Below are 17,993 nucleotides of genomic sequence, written 5' to 3' on the forward strand. Positions count from 1 at the left end.
CTTGGACTGGCTTACATATCCTATGAAGAAGCTACGGATATCAAAATACCGTAAAAGTGTGGAGAAACAGGATGGAAAATGACAGTAGTCAAGAAAATAGTAGGCGGATGTTGATAGCACAAGTGGTCAGGGGGGTAGGGTGATGACTCCAGAGGAGTTACGGTGATAGTGAAAAACACTACAACACGACTTAAGGCAAAACATAAGTTAATAGTTAAGGCTGTTCCATGACAACCATGCTACACTCCTCTCCAGCCTCAAACGGGCATTGGGTCCTTGATCATTGTCAATGGCTAATCGGTCCCAGCTGCTGAATGGACTTGGAGAGTTGCAACGGCAAGCCGTTACCAATATTGGATGGGTCATTTTCCCGCATGGATAGATGAATTTCTTTTCTACCTGTGTTGAATTTGTTACGGAATCGCGATGATTGTATTGACACAGAGTGCCATGTGCAACATGGCCACGGAATGGAAGACAGGGAACGCGCTCTAGCATAGGAATTCGGATTCCCGCGATTGGCCGAACAGCTCAGTGGAAGATAAGCCTTTTCTGTGCACGGTACCTGGGCAGATGAGCTCTTGTCCGTCAATAAAAGAGATATCAAGAACCGGTGGATTATCCGTCAGTAAACGATCATCTTAGCTGTTTTTGGATGCAGAAGCAGGGCCTGGCACAGTAGGCTTGAGGCTGCACAACAAGTCGGACCTCGCGAATCATGATTCGCAGTGACGCAACTTCATTTGCGGACTTGTATTTGTCATCTGTACGGCCTTGCTAACTTTCGACTGGCGATAAGGCTGGAATTCTCCTCTTCATGGCTTCCCAGGCAGTCGCCATATGCTGGGAGAAATTATTGGTCAGCTTGTGCATAATGCCCGAGTCCTTCATTGGCCATTCCCATTGTGAGTTCTAGCTACGCACAATAAATGGTGTGAAGGCCGGTTTGTAATCTCTGCGAAACTCGGCGGCTGGTCAGCAGGCAGACATCTGACGACCCTCCATCCTTGTAAGCGCAGGAACGAATGTATCGCCCGACGTGGTCATACTTGTTAGGTTGTCGTGCTATAAATAGCAAGCTCTGTGATGTTTTCGGCTTGCTGCATTATTGCATCATTTCTCGGCCCTTGTACTGTCAATGGACCCAGCCCCCAACCCAAGAGCTGACACAACGGACCAACAAACGATCCATCAACGTACATTGCCAAGCTGTCGGGCGGTGGCGCTGTTGCGCTTCGGGACCCCTGAGCCACACAAGAATACCTAGCAAATACAAATTAATCCCAGTAGACATACCAATTCCGGGAGAATACAAACACTCGTGTTCCCGATTCCCTCGGTCTATGACTGATTTGCACGACAATTTTTTTCTTTTTGCGGAAGGTCTCGTCGATGTACTATGGACGCCGAACAATTCGATAATGTCGTTATGCATCAAGTCAAGCGGAAGCCTATCCACCCGAGTCAAGGAACTCCAGATAACGAACCTTGTCTTCCATTCGAGCCAGCAAGAGAGCCCCTGCTAGTTGACCGAGATCAATACTCAGACAATGTAGTGGTACCAACGAACCACACAAAGGAGAGTGGCAGTGCGCCTGGGGTAGATGAAATGGCCTTTCGCCATCCGGATCCTCGGCGTCAAGGTTCAGGCGCGGAAACGCGTTCCGAAGAGGCGATGACAGAGAAGCGCAGGGGTAACGCGAGACGAGGCGGGTGGCAAGAATCTACATGGCGCATAGTTGATGGTTGGTGGCAGGAGTTCCTCTCTTGTGCACTCGGCATAGTAGCTTTTATCACCTTAGTGGTAATACTGCGCAAGTCCGACGGAAAGCCTCTATCAAACTGGCCTTCTGGTATTACTCTCAATACTGTTATCGCCTTCCTGTCGACTATCTCTCGGATTGCTTTCATCGTCCCAGTTACAGAGGGCCTGGCGCAGGCTAAGTGGATTTGGTTTAAAAGGCCACGTCCCTTAAACGATTTTGAGATTTTCAACCAAGCTTCAAAAGGACCTTGGGGAAGTCTCAACCTTCTTACCCGGACAAAGGGATGGTATGTTGTGTGTTCCATTGTATTTACGAGTGTTATTAACATCAATACAGGCTGGTCGGAATCTTGGCAGCTGTTTTACTCAGTTCGACAATCCTGACATCACCTTTTACACAGTCTGCAGTCACATACCCATCGAAAGACAAAGTAACTACAGGGGATGGCAATGCAGTTGCTTGGAGACTAAATGAAAGCTGGGCTCTCGATAATCCTGAGTGGGCTATGTGTAAGTCGTCATCTATTCAGCCATATCCAGGGTTTCCGTTGCTTCGAAGTAGGCGGCTCTGATCAAGTTCGTACTGACAACTAAGCAGACCATGAGCCAGCCGTTGCCAGAGGTGTTGCACAAGGCCTCAATATGCGAGCGACTGAATTTCTACCGTTTCGGCAACCTCAATGCCGTTCATCAAATTGCACGTTTCCTCCGTATAGTACACTTGCTATTTGTCATGAGATAAGCAGTAGGTGAAGCAACTCTCCATGCATGGAAAACTATCTATGTTCCATCCCTCGATTAGTGCGTTGACACTTTTGGCAGATGTAACCCATCTCCTCAACAATTCAGCGCCATTCGAATCTGAACGGCGAACTCTCGCACTTAGCAATGTAACGCTGCCAAATGGTGTTTCAATGAGACTCGCTGGCGGTAGATACTTTGGTAATGGCGCCGAAACTGCCATGATCAGTGAGGGGGCTAGCATATCTCACACACAGCTGGGAAACGCCAGCATCTGGACTTATTTCGCCATGTATTGGACCGGTTCCAACACTGATGCTCCGCAGGCGATAGAGGTTTCTTTCTACTGGTGCATCAAAACGTACAACGCAACGGTGGTAGACAACGTAATTGCTGTGAAACGAGCGTCTCCACGCACTGAGATAATTGACAGCAAGTTCGGTCCAGCATACCATGCCATATCTTCACTTGATGGCAACGATGTGTACAACTTTGTGAAGGACGAATACACACTGCCAAAGATTTTAAACACTATCATGACTGGCTACACCAAGAGACAAAACGCCGAACCTTTCCGGGGGATGTCGGGTAGTGAAATGCACCTCCAGGCAACCATAGAGATCAAAGAAACAAATTCCAAACAGGCCTCCAAAGAGAATAGAACGATATCGGCAGAAGAGGCCCAGATGCCGTGGTGGGTAGCCGTAAACGGGATAGCAGGCAATACTGCCAATGGTCTTACGAACTCGTGAGTGGCTTATCTCTCATCAGGCTAGTACCGGCCTTTAGATGCCTAACGTTCCGACCTACAGACTTCTCAGCGATGACTCCAATGTCAACGGCACAACTTCACGGAGCGAGGTATATTTACAAGTTCGCTGGCCATGGCTAGCACTGCTAGGCGGGCAGGTGTTTTTATCCATCCTCCTCCTAATCACTATCATCATTGACACGGCAACGGCTGATATTGATATCGTCAAGAGTTCTACATTGCCGTTACTCTTTGCCATCAATTCTGAGGAGAAGGCTACGTTGGAGTGCCGCGTTGCGAACGGCGAACCTCTTTTGGAAAAAGACAACCGCCAGCTGATGCCTGCAGGTGTGGGAGGTATGCTGCATGAAAAAGATGGAAAGTGGGTTCTTGTCTAGCCCAAATACCAAGACGAGGACGCTGCGGTTTCCTGTTTCTGGGCATTTCCAGTACATTTGTAGAATCAAACGCTCGTTAGGGATTGGTCATATCAGCTGTAAGGCCGGCCCACCCCCATGTTGCGTAGTAGATTAGAACCTCTAGTTGCATTAGGTAAAGCTTTCTCACTACAACTTAGTAAATAAGGTTAATAAGCGAGTGGGCCCTCGATTTACGTCCACTACTTCGACGCGTTTCCTCGTGAACCTACGCTGTTGACTCCCTTTGTGACCAAATATCCTCTGCTTCGGCTATAGCGAGACTCCTTTCTTGCTGTATTGTTAACGACGCAGCACATTTTGGCCCCTGTCACACTCCGGAGCCAGGTGTTACGTAACCAAAGCTGCTAACTGCGAAAGCATGATCGATGTCATTGTATACATGGAAAGTCTCGTGATGCCCAGGTAGAAAGGGCAGGGTAGCTAGTCCTTAGGCCATCAATGAGGCCCTATTCAATCACAAGATGGCAAACATCACTCTCAGGAGATTGATTGATTACCAGAAGCTGTCTGGAGACCATTTCTTGAACAAGGACATCGCAGAGTAAGGCCTTCACCGACCAGTCGGGTAGATCCTATGAACTCAGTCCGCCGCTCTTCTCCAGAAGTCACTATCATTGTCAATGTCATAATCATCGCCAGCACTGCCATAGTCATACTCATGCTCATCAGCGTCAAAATCACTAAAACTTCTTTCCCAGTCCTCCTCTTCCACGTATTCTGTTGTGTGAATTGTCCATCCGTAACTCTCCATTATGCTCCTGATATGATTGCCTGGGCCGTCCTCAAATAACTCGACACTAATCTCTTTTACAGATAAAATAGCTTTAAAGCGAGTATCGATCCGCGCTAGCGCCTTAGCAGCAACCTTAAGGTTGTCTAGGCTGTCAAGCCGTAATTCCATGGAATTTGTGCTATGTAGGGATGTCGTAAGCGCCTGTAAGTTGACGCAGCTACTTCGAATGCCCGCGAGGATGCTAATACTGCCGTCCTCAAGTGTGATATCATCAGGTTCCACAGAGAAAGCTGGAAATTCGATCAAGATATGTCGAATGTAGCTTGCATTGTTGCTCCCGATTTGTTTAAAAAACAAAGCTACACTTTCGGGCGTGGCATTGGTGAAATCGAAGCGATTCTGGCCGTAAAATACGGAGCAGGCTTCGCTATAGACGGTCTTGTTCGCCCGGAGCAAACCAGATGTAAGCTTTTGTTCTTGGGTGATATCAAACCAAGGATCAATTGGCTCTTGCTGCAATAATACCAGCTCATATATCCTGTTCCGGAGTTCACCAGCGAGGCTGAGGAAGCTGATTGATGTATCACGGTCGTGGGCTATTGATCTGCGTTAGCTACGAGATTCAAACAATGTCTCTTGTGGGGTTGATATAGCATACACTGCATTACAAAAATTGAACGGTACCAGGCATATCTGACCGTAGTTGTTGTTGCACTATCTGATTTTTGCAGGCTTTGCAGCGCTTTGCTTCCTCGCCAAGGGCGTGTTAAATAGATCCTGAACAAGGTCATCTTCGAGGAAATAAGCAGTGAGGCTGCGGGGCTACTTCAGGCCTGTGACACGGGCCAGCGTAGGAGGGTGCTAACTTGAGAGTGTAAATATCGAATGAAATATAGCAGATAGGCCTCGGCCCACTGCGTGATGTCAGTGTTCAACCCCAGGTGAAACATACAATAGGAGAGGGAGCCACACTGCATGCTTGACAAAGCCGTGTGTTTGGTGGAATTTGATGGAACATGCAGTCGCCTAACGGGCATGTTTGGTTGGAGGCATCTCGTTGATGCAGGAGGCCGACGACCCAACTTTTGACCAGCCGCTAGCGGACCAGTGCCGCCTTCAGACGACAGCGAAATGAATCAGGAAGTGTCAAATGTGATGTTAGGTTTGCAGTATGCATTTCGGCGCAGGTTTGCCATCGAATAAGGACCCAAAGATTGTCACTGTTTTTGAAAGTAGCCTGATCAGTGATGTCGTACGCCCAATAAGTTTGCGTGATGTGACAAGCCACGCATTATAGCTTGCAAGTAGCGCGCTTTTACGTTGTAACGTGGGCCAACCAGTACGTATGTCACACGAAAACGACCAGGGAATGAATTGCACGGTTCTTATTAGTGGCGGGAAGACTTTCCGGGTGCATGGTGGTATTTGCCGAAAGTGGTGGCCGTTGTTAGCTGCAGGAGAGCACAAATCCCCAACGCAGGCTGTCTTTGATATATATGGCTGAGCTAGTTTTCAGTTCATGCAGCGATTCGTGTTCATGGGTGTAACCATTAGCAAGAGGATGCGATCTAGCGGCGCGCACCAAATATTTGACAAGACCTTTAAAAACTGTACCGAGGTAACTCAACAGCATAGCGAAAAAAGACGACAACGAAAGCAGCAGAATGGCACAAGTTGCCTGCCGGTGGCGATACTTTGGATGTGGAACCTGAGCTGTCGTGAGTCTCATTATTCCGGGACATACACATGAGGCTAATGATTACTCAAAGCCCTTAAACAAGCCCAGACTGTAAAATCTATTTCAAAAGCAGCAGCCATTCATGATTTTTCACGACCTCATCCGTGCGAGTGCCAGTTTGACAAGATCTGCTGTAATTAATTCGCCTGATGGGAAGTAAATTACATTCATTCTTAAATCTCCACAATCTTAACACTTCGCGACCTACTGCCCAAGTACTGGAAGTCACTGGTTTCTGCTACCCCAATGGTAAACAGTCTGTCTTGACTAGGTGCTCTTTGGAACCATCCCAGTCGAAATCTCAGATCCGATATCTGGCCGTGGAGCTCCTTCGAAGACAACAGCTCAGTGTTCTCGGGTAAGTAATCTGACGCATTCGAGCCTCGGAGTAGAGTGCCCATGTTAGCCATACTGTGAAACCCATCAGGGGCCAGGCCCTTGACATCCATGTCAAACAGCCAGCTTCTACGGTGAGTTGCAGCCGAAAACAGCGCCCAGATGTTTGCCAAAGTCACGACTCCCAGAACTCCGACTAAGATGTAAGTGATTTGCGGGTTCTGGACCAGTCTGCGTCGACCGTTGTCACTGATGATCGCATTCAATGCTGGAAGGCCACCGGCCGGGGGCGGCCTGTTCCTCGAACTCTCGTTCAGCCTGTAGCGATTTTCAATGTTTACAAGCTGAGCTGCAACGAGGCCATAGTTGTGCTGCAGACCCTGTAAGACCTTGTCGTCTTGGGTCGAGTCGCCTATCGCTTCCAGCGGAAGTTGTCCGAATGGCTCAATCAGCACCTTGAACTGGTCATCAATGCCTCCGGCAAGGGAGTCGGCGATGGTGAGCCTGGGGAAAGCATCGTAGATTCCGCGATTGATGAACTCGTCGGTCACATGCGGTACATCCAAGGTAGGGCTCCAAGACTTTATCGTCGACAATTCGGGCTGAGGAGGTCTTTCCGGGTCTAGTATGTAGCCTCCTTGATTGGCGGTGAGATGGACCTCAGTCGCTGTTTCGACCCACGTGTAGTTGCAGTTCCATATCGAAAAATGTGTAAAGTCGTTCTTTTCCTTTGAGTACTCTCCCCAAGCATAGGTCTGGAATCTCCATGACGCATACTCGTAAGTGCTTGTGTTGACGCCTAGTTTACAAGCCCCATTGATGGCATTGATGTTTTGCGGGGATGGTAAAATCTCCGCAACGTATGAACGACCCAAACGATGCGTCGCAGTGCCCATGTCTAGACTGCCAAATATCTGTGCCCGAGATCCGTTTGGGCAGCTGAAGAGTTGGGTGATGTCGGCCTTGTAGTAGGTAGTCTCCTCTGTCCAGTTGGTGATGTTAATATTGTAGTCAGTCGCAGGTACTCTGGCGCAGGTGACGGGATGAAGCTTCGCAGTTGGAACTGTGACTGTAATCGTCGTGTTCTGCGGGGCAGCAGCATCTTCGACCCCTCCGAGAACAGGGAACACAAGGTCATCGTACGTGTTTTTCGGGTAGGCCAGAAAAGCTTCGCCCTGACGAGAGACAAGGCTGCCGACGATTTGTCGATTGCTCCGGGAAACAGCCAATCCCTCCAGACCTCTTCCAATTTCTGTTGAGCCGAACCAAGTTTCCTGTTGGAGCTGAATCGTCTTTGACTCGGGAATAGTGTCGACCGTGAAAATGACGGATATAAGTGTTGTCAAGACGGCACAGATGATCGCGAGAAGTTGAGATAGTGTGACTGCCCATACCCGTTTTCCGAGGGAATGGTAGAGAGCCCGGAATCCAAGCATATCCAACAGCGACACGTCCAGATCTTTTGCGTTACACGAGCGCGAGGAGAGGCAAGAGAGGGTTGCCAAGCCTTTGTAAGCGGATGCGCAACAGCTGGTATACAACGCGACGCCCAGCATGACTATCGCTGGACATGAAGTCCATAATAGGTGGAGGTAGCCTTCGTCGCTCACTGTTGCGAGGCCGTCTGATGTTTCTGAGACTTTGAGCGTATATAGAAGCCCAGCAATTACGGCGAGCGTAAGAATCGCTGATAAACCCCGTGCCCAGCTTCTCAAGACCAAAGGTGTGAACTCGCAACTACTCCAATCTGTCGAATCATCCTTGGAGGAGAGAGTGCGGTAAGCGACGCGATTCGAGACGTCCGGATGTTCCTTGAAGAAAATCATGTTGCCCAGGATGGTCGCTGGATCCCTATGCCAAATGGCAGTTCGGGCGGTATATCGAAGTAGGATAAAACCAACCATGATGCTAACAAGCGCAAAAAGAGCTGCCATTGACAAACAAACCCATTTGTTAACGACGAGTCTGTGGATATTATCGGTTCTGGAGCCTGTGGTCGCCGGTTGAGACTTGTCATCTACCCGGAGGCGATAATGCCCTAGCAAAGGACCAAAAGCTTGAGATATAGCTACGACTGCGTGTTCTAGCATCTCGTTGGTGTATAGCTCGGGGTTCGAAACGTTCAATCCCGTTCCCAAAGATTCGCCCTTGAACTGTGCAAGGGCAGCGACCGGCCCTGCAACCTGGCCAGTGGCCGTATTGCCCCAGAGGCCGCCTGATTCGGGCATGGCCCAGTTGAGCATTGTCCAGAGATCCGAGTTGACTGGTGTCTTGGCTTGGTCATGCAGGACTGTGACAATCGGATTGATACCGTCATCAACCACTTGGACCTTGGAAACCCAGTCAGTTGATGTGCAAAGCACGGCCGCCACGTCGATAAAAGCTGGTTGGGACGAGTTCTTGGCAGAGGGGCCAAATCTGGCCGCATAATACAATGACTGGTTGTTCTGCTGGGGCAGGTTGGGGCAAGGCTTTGCGGAAGTCGTGTTAACCACCCAGTTGCCAGTGATGTCTCCGCGCTCTGTTCTGTTCTTGTTCCACAAGATCCGGTCGCTTTTGACTGGTACGCGCGTACCGCAGCCAGGAAACGTGAGATCAACGTCGAAGGTGTGGTAGTTGATATTAGTGACAGTTGGCTCGGAAGCAGTGTAATCCTCCATCTTTAAGCATTCCATCTTGGAGAAGTAACCGTCGACAACAACCATCAACGGGTTACTGATCGTCCCTCGCGCAGTGCCATTACCAAACTTGAAGGTCTGATACGACAAGTTTTCAGTAACGCCAAAGGGAAAACGCATGTCGAAGTTGTCAAGGGCTTTCGCCATGTAATACGCACTGCCGTCTGTGTACTGTTGCGGCGGAGCAGTCCTATTGAATGAGTCGAGAAGTTGGACTTGGACTGGCTCTGCGATCCTAATGACGGCTAAGCTGTAGAGAGACGGCGCAAGAATTATCTGGATCTTCAAGACTAAGGTTGCGATGGCAGCCAAGAAGACAAAGTAATGTCCCCTTTTCAATGACTGGAAAATAACTACGGGCGACAGCATGGCAGTGTAATCGAGATCGTATATGTCCACGTCCTTCCCAAGCTTACGTGAGCGATTTTCGACAATCCAAGGCATATATCTGGTAACTTGGAAATCGACTCTGGCCCATAAAGACAATACGATGGTCAGAACTGGGAAATACGATCGTCGTCAGAGCGCAACTTTCATCCACAGTTGGGAGCGGTCGACTTACTCGCTGTTGGACCAAACCGCCATAAGTAGACAAGACTCTGCTGAGTTCGGAAAAGCCCGTCATGTTTCCGAGAGTACCAAAGCATCACGGGAAGAACAGTAGCAAGGAAAACAAATAAACCGAGGAAGGTCAACAGGATGATGGGCCGGAGCCAAGTGGGACGCCATCTCGCATCTCTCAATTGAATACTGCTCTTTTCGGGGCCGACAGCGGGGTCGCTCAAGAGCCCGCGGTGGCTGTCCGGGGTCGGACGGACGTCCATAGGAGTTTCGGCAGGGTCCATATAGTTTCCATCATCTGATGCGTACTCCGGACTCGGCGGTTGGCCATATGTTCCCATGAAGTAGTCATTCGCTCTGGTCGCCCCCCTTCGCGGGTCTGTGTTATGCGGCGCCATTTCAGTGAGGGTGGTTGAGGCCTGTTCCGGTTCCCTAGAGGCTTATCCCCCTCAGTCGCCGCAAGGCTTTGTTTGAATAGTAATGATCAGAATCTTAGGTAGCAAGTTCGAGCAGAATGAGTCATCCGGCTAGTGATGGCTAGAAAAAATAAAAAATAAAAATAAATAAAAAAGGGGGGCCCGATCCTTGAAAACTCGTAAAAAATAGATGGTCTCTAAACGCAAGTCTGCAGGGCGCCGACTTGTGGTCACAGCCGAGGAAATACTTTCCTCTCTGTCAACCTAAATAGAATAATTATGTGGCTCATAGATTAACTGACCAATGAATGGCATTCCTAAACTAAGACAAGTTTCAAACCCTAGGAGCCTTGCATTAGAGCCGGATAGCCCTTCAGCTGGCGCTTGGCCATGCATGTCAGATTTTAAGGCCAACGGCTGGCCTACCAGAGCTAGCGATAATAACAGGGCCTTTGAATAAATGCCACTCAATGGACAGCTACCAGCAGGCTGCCAGGCAACAGTGTAGAATTCGTTACCCGAGTTTCATCACCACTTCAGTTTGTTCTAACGCCGCAATGCCCATATGCATAGTTCAACTCTGCTGCGATATCTCCATTCAACGAAGAATTAATATCTAAGAACTTTTCGCGGTCAAACTCCTCGGAGTTTTTTTGTGCCGTTTGGTGATTTGGTGGGCCTTGTTAACTGTTAAGAAGGCTAACGATCCCGAACATTCTACCTAGTCGGTGTAACAGGATTTCAATGAAATGACAACGATTTGGTCCAACCCAAATAAGTGAGGAGTCGGATCTTGCTGGGTTGGGCATGTCGGATAGCATCACAGGTTACGCAGTACGGGTTACGAATGTACAATATGGAAACGCTCCATACTGCGGGAGCACGAATTCACAACCAGACATTTGCAATGTGCGATGGAACGGCTACGGCCGGCATCGGTCCAAAGGTGAAAGGATGCAGAGCGAAAATCGTTAGGTAGGTAACCATGGTGGAAGCTGCGCTCAAGATGATGTCGAAGTCGGCCATCATGCTCCTCGCGGCCTGCATCAGGACTGATTCTGGTGACTGCATGCTTCAATATAATGACACAAATGCTGAGTGGGTTGCCTCGCAGCCGAAAAGACGCATGGGCGGGGGGCCGCCGCCAAATTCATGGACCTTGAATAGACCACGCCGGAGCTACGCCAACTCATACTTCTTTAGTGACCAAGCTGGGAACTTCTCGAATTGGTCAAGACGTTTCAAGGCGTTGAAATCTCGAGAAAATGAACCAACTCGTACGTATACTGCTTGACGAGGACGGCTTCAGCGGTCTCCCCCCCCCCCCCCCCCCCCCCCCGGTTGTCAAAAATACCCTCGACAAGTCACACGGAGATGACGGTGAGAAATATTTCCTGGTCACAGTTTCTGGCAATTTGTGGCTGAGTTTTGCTTGCGAGGATCGCGGTAGATGAAGCATCCTCCGAAGGGCAAACGAAGCTCAGTGCAGCTGGTTGACCTCGGCGTATGAGTGGAGGACTGAGGTTGTAGGGCCTGAGATCATTCAGCCCGTAACCTTTGAATTCATTAATTAACGCTCAAGTGAATATTGAAAAACTCAAAATTATTGGCATTGAGGATCCAATGTCCGCTGTCAAAAAAAGAAAGGAAAAGAAAGAAAAAATCCCGTTGTCTTCATCGTACGTACACATTTCGGCAGTGTTATCCACGGTTTAGGTAATCAATCTCTTATCGGGAGCGCTTATTGCACCAACGGTCCCAGCCCCGGCCCCGGTCCCGCCTCCACCTTCCTGCCGCCGGATTGCGCTCACAGACGGCTAACACCAGACAAGACGCTGCTGCCGCCCCGGCGAATCTCAAACAATGCCTCGCAACTCTTCTTCCGTCAAATCGTAAACGCAGTCATCACTTCCTGACAAAATCTTCTGTGCGCGACGGATCAGTGCAGTTTCGAGAGCCCATGAGCTCCTTCGTCGAGGGCTGCCGCCATATCGAGTATTCTTCCCTTCTCTAAAACTAAGGGCTCTGGACCGTCCTACTAATCTTTTGGGTCCTCTTTTGCAGCCAGATCTTCAGACAACAATCTCGACAATTCCGGTCATGCCACATCTTCGGACGAAGAACCTGTGGCCGGGACTATCGATGGCACCGAGCTCGGAGAGCTATTCGCAGATATGCCTGTCCTCGAACCCAACGAGGATGCGGGGCCCGACGTCACCCAATATGACGACCTCCGTTTGGAACCCGTACAAGACGACGTGGCCTAGAAAGATACCGGATCTGACGACATCGCATTCGACAACACCTCGCATGGGGCCATCACGCCACCCGAGCAGACGCAGCTGGAGGACGTGTCCAACGGCCATACTCCCCGTGAAGAGGTGTCATCCAAATTCATAGATGCTGCCATTTCCATTTTTTGCCGATTTCGAATTCGCGACACCGAGGATGACATCGGCTCATCTACCAGAGAAGCACGAGAAGCCGATGACGAAGAAGTCGAAGTCGACAACAACATGGAGTGCCTCACGAAGCAATCATGGAGATTATCAACATCGTCGACCATGATTTTGACACCGAGGAACCTACCCGTATCTTTTTCCAATGTATTTGGAATGTGGACGCTTCCAAATTCAGTGTGACCTGGTAGCCCGAGTGCGTCATTCAAACTGACGCTCCTCTTCTTTGGGAGCGCTATACTGCGCGCACAAACCACCGAGCCGTCCTCGGCCCTGGTCTCCAGGACCAGTGGCATATCCTCGGCATCAATTCACACAGGTCCACCGGAAAGAAAGGGAAGACCGTTACCCTCAACGTTTCCTGGGTCGGGTCTAGGGAGGATTCTGATGTCACGGAAGCCTACGTCGAGACCAACAGCCCGGTCATTCTCAAAGTGTATTGGAATCAGCTAGGGGGCCGGACAGCGGCCCTGAAACTCCCCAACCAGGGCTGATGCCAATTAGTTTGGCTTCCTTCTGTCTCTTTATAGACTATTCATCAAGAGGACGCCACGGACGACGAGAAGCATGGTGCAGAGGAGGCAGAGATTATTTGAAAACGAGAATAGCGATGTATCTTCTTACTGACTTCCCATGAGAGATTGACCATTGTGGGTAAGTGTGAAGACTCATGTTGCGGGCGCCGCTGCAAACCATTTAAGCAATATTTTTACTAGTGCCGTGATGATGGGAACCGAACATTTGAGCAAGGCTGTGGGACAAGCCTTGTCTACGATTCCCGACTGAAAACGGACAGTGGCGACTCCGAAGACGGCTAGATGACTGGATGGCTGTCAAGTGGTTAAGCGAACGTGGAGTAGATAGTGTTGGTTGATGGAGTCCGATGGCCCTGAGGGAAGTTTGTGTCGTGAAGGCCAATGTTGGCGTGTGCAATAGGTTTCGACTATCTGCTGCTTGTTGGAAGAATTGAAAGTAATGATAAGCTATGATTTTACGACAGATGAAGCTAGAATTGGTACTGGCCTCTGTTTGCATGAATTGCATGAAATTTCTAGCTTTTCCGCTGAAAGTCTTTCATCGTCTTTCCAATCGATTCCCAGATCAAGACTATGGTAAACCCTGTGTTAGAAAACGAAAAAAAGAACAGGTTTACCAACTGAAGAAAAGACAGGACACATCGACAATATTTACAGATTCACCTTGTTCACACCTTACACATGACTCAACCTGGGGGGCTTTGTTGTTTACAATCGCTCAACCTCACCTTCAACTCGACTTCACCTTCAACTCGACCCCACTTTCAACCTCTCTGATTACAGAATCTAACCGCAATATTCAATGCAGCTCCCTCTCTTATTTCTTCATCTCTTTCAAGGCTCAACCTGATCAATACGCCTTTTTCTCTTTCTCATCTCCTCTCGCCCTGACTTTTCTTTGGATCCAGCAGTTCATCAGCTCTTACTCTACCACCTCATTCAACCGTTAAGGGTTCTATTCTGAGTCCATCGAGAAGCCATGGACGACATCAAGATCTATTCCTTCACCCCAAAGAAGGTGCCGGCCCCCATGCCCCTTCGTGAAACGCCTAAAGGAAAGGCGGGCCCAGCCTCGATCCCCCACGATGTCTTCCTCAATATCATCGACTTTATCATCGCAGACGCCACGGGCTGGGAGACGTCCACCACCTGGAAAATCGACTACAATCACGGCGTATCGCTCAAGCTCGTCGTCACGGAGGAAGTGGTCACCATTTTCAAGCCCAAGCAGTCGATGTCCCAGATGACCCGCTACACTCGTACCCTCATTCCCTCGCAGCTCAACCGCCGGACCCGCGCCGCCGTCAATAGAGCACTACCTAGGGCTCCAATGATGGGCAAGGATGGAAAGAGACTGGCCTGCGACGCGTGGATTCGCCCGGACATTGATCGATTTATCCCCGTCTGCGGCACCAGCAGCCTAATGCTTCGCGAGCAAGAGCTTCGGTTCAGACAGGCCATCATGCTTCCCACCCCGCAGGGCGATGTATTGACTCGATCCATCAAGCGCATCTTCATCCCCATCGCATCCTACCTCTCCAAGACCAACGCCGACTCTGTCGCCGCCCTCGCGGCTCTTCCGAACCTGAGAGAGATCACTCTGTGGTTTGGATCCTTTTACCCCGACTTGAACGAACCCGTCTGCCATGGTGGACTCCGCGCGATCGACCCCAGGGTGTTCCCCGATCTGGCTGCATGGGCTCAGGCCCATGGCCCGGATTTCGCCTCCGTGTATCATGCCCTGGAGAAGAGAGGCATCAAGCTCTACGCAGGCCTCAGGGAGATCGGTCAGCCGTATCTGGAAATTCTCAACACCAAGAAGGGAGTTCGGGCCAGAGTCATTGACGCCAACTGCACCTGCTGTGACACATACACACTCTACTGACGCGGCCTTGTTGAGGAAAATGCATTCCATGAGGCAACAGCATATCCCAAGGTACTTTGCATTGTGCCCTGCACCAATGACTTCATTTTGGAGGGTTTCTAAGAATGATGGACTTTACTTGGGAGGCCATGGCACATTTCACGACACGATGTCTTCATAAGAGCGAGTCGGTGAGGAAGGGAAGGCCACATTCCCGGGGAGGAACTTGCACGTATTTTACTTCAGGTATCGAGACGCTCCATTGGCAACTCCGTTGATGAAAGATTGATGGGCACATTCGGGTTTCTGTTTCGGCATGTAGACTAAGTGTTGTTATTTGAATCATCTTTCGCCTATGAATAGTGTTTGTGAGTATTTGAGCCTTGTTTTGGGAGTGTTGCAGACATATTGGAAGCGGTCACTACCCAAGAATGACAGGCGCTCGTGGTAGGTTGCCTTTCTTCTGATCCGTGGGATGTATTAAAGATGGATGGAGCTTGGGCCCGTAAAAGAGTTACAAACCTGGCAAAACTCGGCTCTCATCGCTACGCCGAGGCCCAACAGCACCCAGAGAAAGGCCGAAGGCAAGGCTTGGTGAGATTTCTCAAGGCCACCTATATGACCTTGGGCTCTTGGTGCATCTTGGTGCATGTTGAGCCACTACACCTCGTTAATCTCACTTTTCGAGGCGTAGGCTCCGGTGATGATGTTCGGGTTGCACGGCATCTCGCGGCATCGCGCGGCAGCGATGAGCATTTTTTCAGTTCGCAATGCAACGGACTACGCGCTTCATGACCCGTCGTGGCCTACGGCATCCGCCGGGAGCTGAAGAACGGCCTCTCTAATATCACGGCCAGTACTTCTCTTACATCCACTTCTTGAGGTATTGCAGGACGCACACGATCTGGTAGACCCCGAGGACTTTGGTTGTTGAGCCGATGAACTGGCTGGTCCACAGAGTCTGCACCTGCTCGCTTCGACTCTACCCGGCTTCAGCTCCTTTGAAGACCCACCTGCCGGCCGAGTTCGGCTCGGAGAAAGTTGGGTTTAATTACCTAATCATTGTGAAGGGACGTACAATCCCAGCAACTCGTGTGACCCCTTCCCCGAAGCAATTAATGGCTCTCGTACGGTAATCAAGCAACACGCAGCAAAAACGCTAATCTGCACTGCACATAGTAGGGAGCTGATTATGAGAATTCAATTTGGCCTAACTTCATTAATGAGTAAGGGGTATTTCGGGATCATGGAAAACCTCGTCCAGCCAAAGGAAGAGGTTACAAACAGCGTGGTCAACTCTTTCGCTCCTTGTGAGTGGTGTGTCGTGTGGCGTTGAGAAGCAAAAGTGTGGCTTGAGATGATTGAGAGTGGCTGAGAAGAAAGAGCGGTATGGCTGGAGCCGTCAGCCACGCGAGCGACACTGGCCGACACTGGCCCAGCATGGCCACACTTAACAACCAAGGCGGGATGGAACGACGGCTTGTTACATAAGCCATCGGTCGGAGATAACGAGCGCAACTACATGCATTTTAGACTCAGAGGAGTCGAGCGATTTACGGATACACCACTTTCACACTGCTCTGCTGCTATCGGTACATCGTCTTCAGCCTTCTGAGCCTGGGGTACGCACCGACCCTTCGGATAACTCTTCAACTAACAGCCTCCAACCTGCGACTCACAACAACGAACAACCAGCATCATGCCTCTCTACTGGTGAACGTGATGTAGGGCTGCTCATGTTACATACATCTCATGCTTCGGCCAAATGCCAGCAATTGGAAGCACGACTTTGTATGGGTTCAGGAAGCCTTGTCACACAATTCTCAAATCATCAACAGAAACAATGGAATTCGACGAGTGTGTTTCTGGCTCGTTCTCATTTATTCGAGGACGATTGGAGACCCCTGCAGTACCTGCAAACAAGCATTTCTTTTCCACTCCGCGTACGCTCCATCCAATTCAATCAACTCCATCACATGCTGCTGATACCGATCGACCTGGGCGGGAGAGCGCAAACGCTTCTCTGTGCATTGCTGCGGCTGTGCTTCGTTTACTCCTATAATTTCTCGGCTGGGGTGAGCGTTTGTGGGAGGCTGCAGTACAGTCGTCAGGTCGACGGCGTCGGCAACTGGCATGGCCTGGGGCGATTTGACAACCGCACCGGACGCGTTCCTCTTCCGATTTCGTACTGGCTGTACAATGGGTTGGTGTGGTTCCTTGCGCGTTGTCTTTTCACACGGAGGCACCTGCTTCGATGTCCAGGAGGTCGCATGATCTTGGTAGAAAGATCTGTCCAGTTGTAGATGACCCGTGTTCCAAGGGGTGACAAGGCAGCCATCGCCGCTAGCGCTGTGGGCTGCTGCGACACTACCATCACCAGCAACGAGGTCTTGAGACCACTCGAGCCCGACGCTTACTGCAGGATCCGGATGGGACGAGAGCGGAACCGTGGTAATCATAACATCTTGTACATGCAGCGGTGGTTGGCATGGCTCAGACAAGATGGCTTGATTTTCTAGAGAGTGGCCTTGTGGCTGGCTGTTGGCGATGAAGTACTCCGAGAATGACGCGTCAAACTCTACCAAGAGTTGCCATGGTTCTTGGACACGGAACGACATCAGATTTTGCTCGACTTTACTGACAGCTAAGGCGGTGGGGCAATAGACGGCTGAGAAGATTGGTTTTAGGTGACGTGAGGGGCACTTGGGCGTCATGGAAGTGAAGGAATATAGGCACACACCCACAAAAAGACACATTCAGAGAGAGTTAGAGAGAGAGGGAGAGGGAGAGGGAGAGAGAAAGTAAATGACGGAGGGGGGGAAAGAGGAGACACAAGTAGACGGGAGTAGGTAAGGCTTGTATACCGCTTCGACCTTCCCCGTTGATCTCTTCCTCGCCGGTCGCGACGATACAGTGCAGCGAGGCAAGCCCAAGTTGTCCTTTGAAGAAAACACCAATATCTCGCCGTTCGTCAG

The 17,993-nt window shown here is 50.1% G+C and overlaps 4 protein-coding genes across 4 annotated transcripts; 3 read left to right on the forward strand and 1 right to left on the reverse strand.

Annotated features, from left to right (window-relative positions):
* Nucleotides 1–2,796: 2,796 nt before the first annotated feature.
* Nucleotides 2,797–3,655, forward strand: EsH8_X_000018 (uncharacterized protein; the record flags this gene model as incomplete). Its single annotated transcript, XM_083274106.1, has 2 exons — nt 2,797–3,254; nt 3,319–3,655. The coding sequence occupies 2 exons, from the start codon at nt 2,797–2,799 to the stop codon at nt 3,653–3,655; spliced, it is 795 nt and encodes a 264-aa protein (XP_083119498.1).
* Nucleotides 3,656–6,341: 2,686 nt separating this feature from the next.
* On the reverse strand, nt 6,342–9,551 carry EsH8_X_000019 (DUF3433 domain-containing protein; the record flags this gene model as incomplete). Its single annotated transcript, XM_083274107.1, has 1 exon — nt 6,342–9,551. The coding sequence occupies one exon, from the start codon at nt 9,549–9,551 to the stop codon at nt 6,342–6,344; it is 3,210 nt and encodes a 1,069-aa protein (XP_083119499.1).
* A 2,782-nt stretch (nt 9,552–12,333) lies between these two features.
* EsH8_X_000020 (uncharacterized protein) lies at nt 12,334–13,112 on the forward strand (the record flags this gene model as incomplete). The annotated part of the gene is made up of 3 exons (XM_083274108.1): nt 12,334–12,372; nt 12,427–12,750; nt 12,810–13,112. The coding sequence occupies 3 exons, from the start codon at nt 12,334–12,336 to the stop codon at nt 13,110–13,112; spliced, it is 666 nt and encodes a 221-aa protein (XP_083119500.1).
* A 1,021-nt stretch (nt 13,113–14,133) lies between these two features.
* Nucleotides 14,134–15,039, forward strand: EsH8_X_000021 (uncharacterized protein; the record flags this gene model as incomplete). Its single annotated transcript, XM_083274109.1, has 1 exon — nt 14,134–15,039. The coding sequence occupies one exon, from the start codon at nt 14,134–14,136 to the stop codon at nt 15,037–15,039; it is 906 nt and encodes a 301-aa protein (XP_083119501.1).
* Between the last annotated feature and the right edge of the window lie 2,954 nt (nt 15,040–17,993).

Source organism: Colletotrichum jinshuiense, chromosome 10, assembly GCF_051148585.1.
Source record: "Colletotrichum jinshuiense chromosome 10, complete sequence".
Taxonomy (NCBI): domain Eukaryota; kingdom Fungi; phylum Ascomycota; class Sordariomycetes; order Glomerellales; family Glomerellaceae; genus Colletotrichum; species Colletotrichum jinshuiense.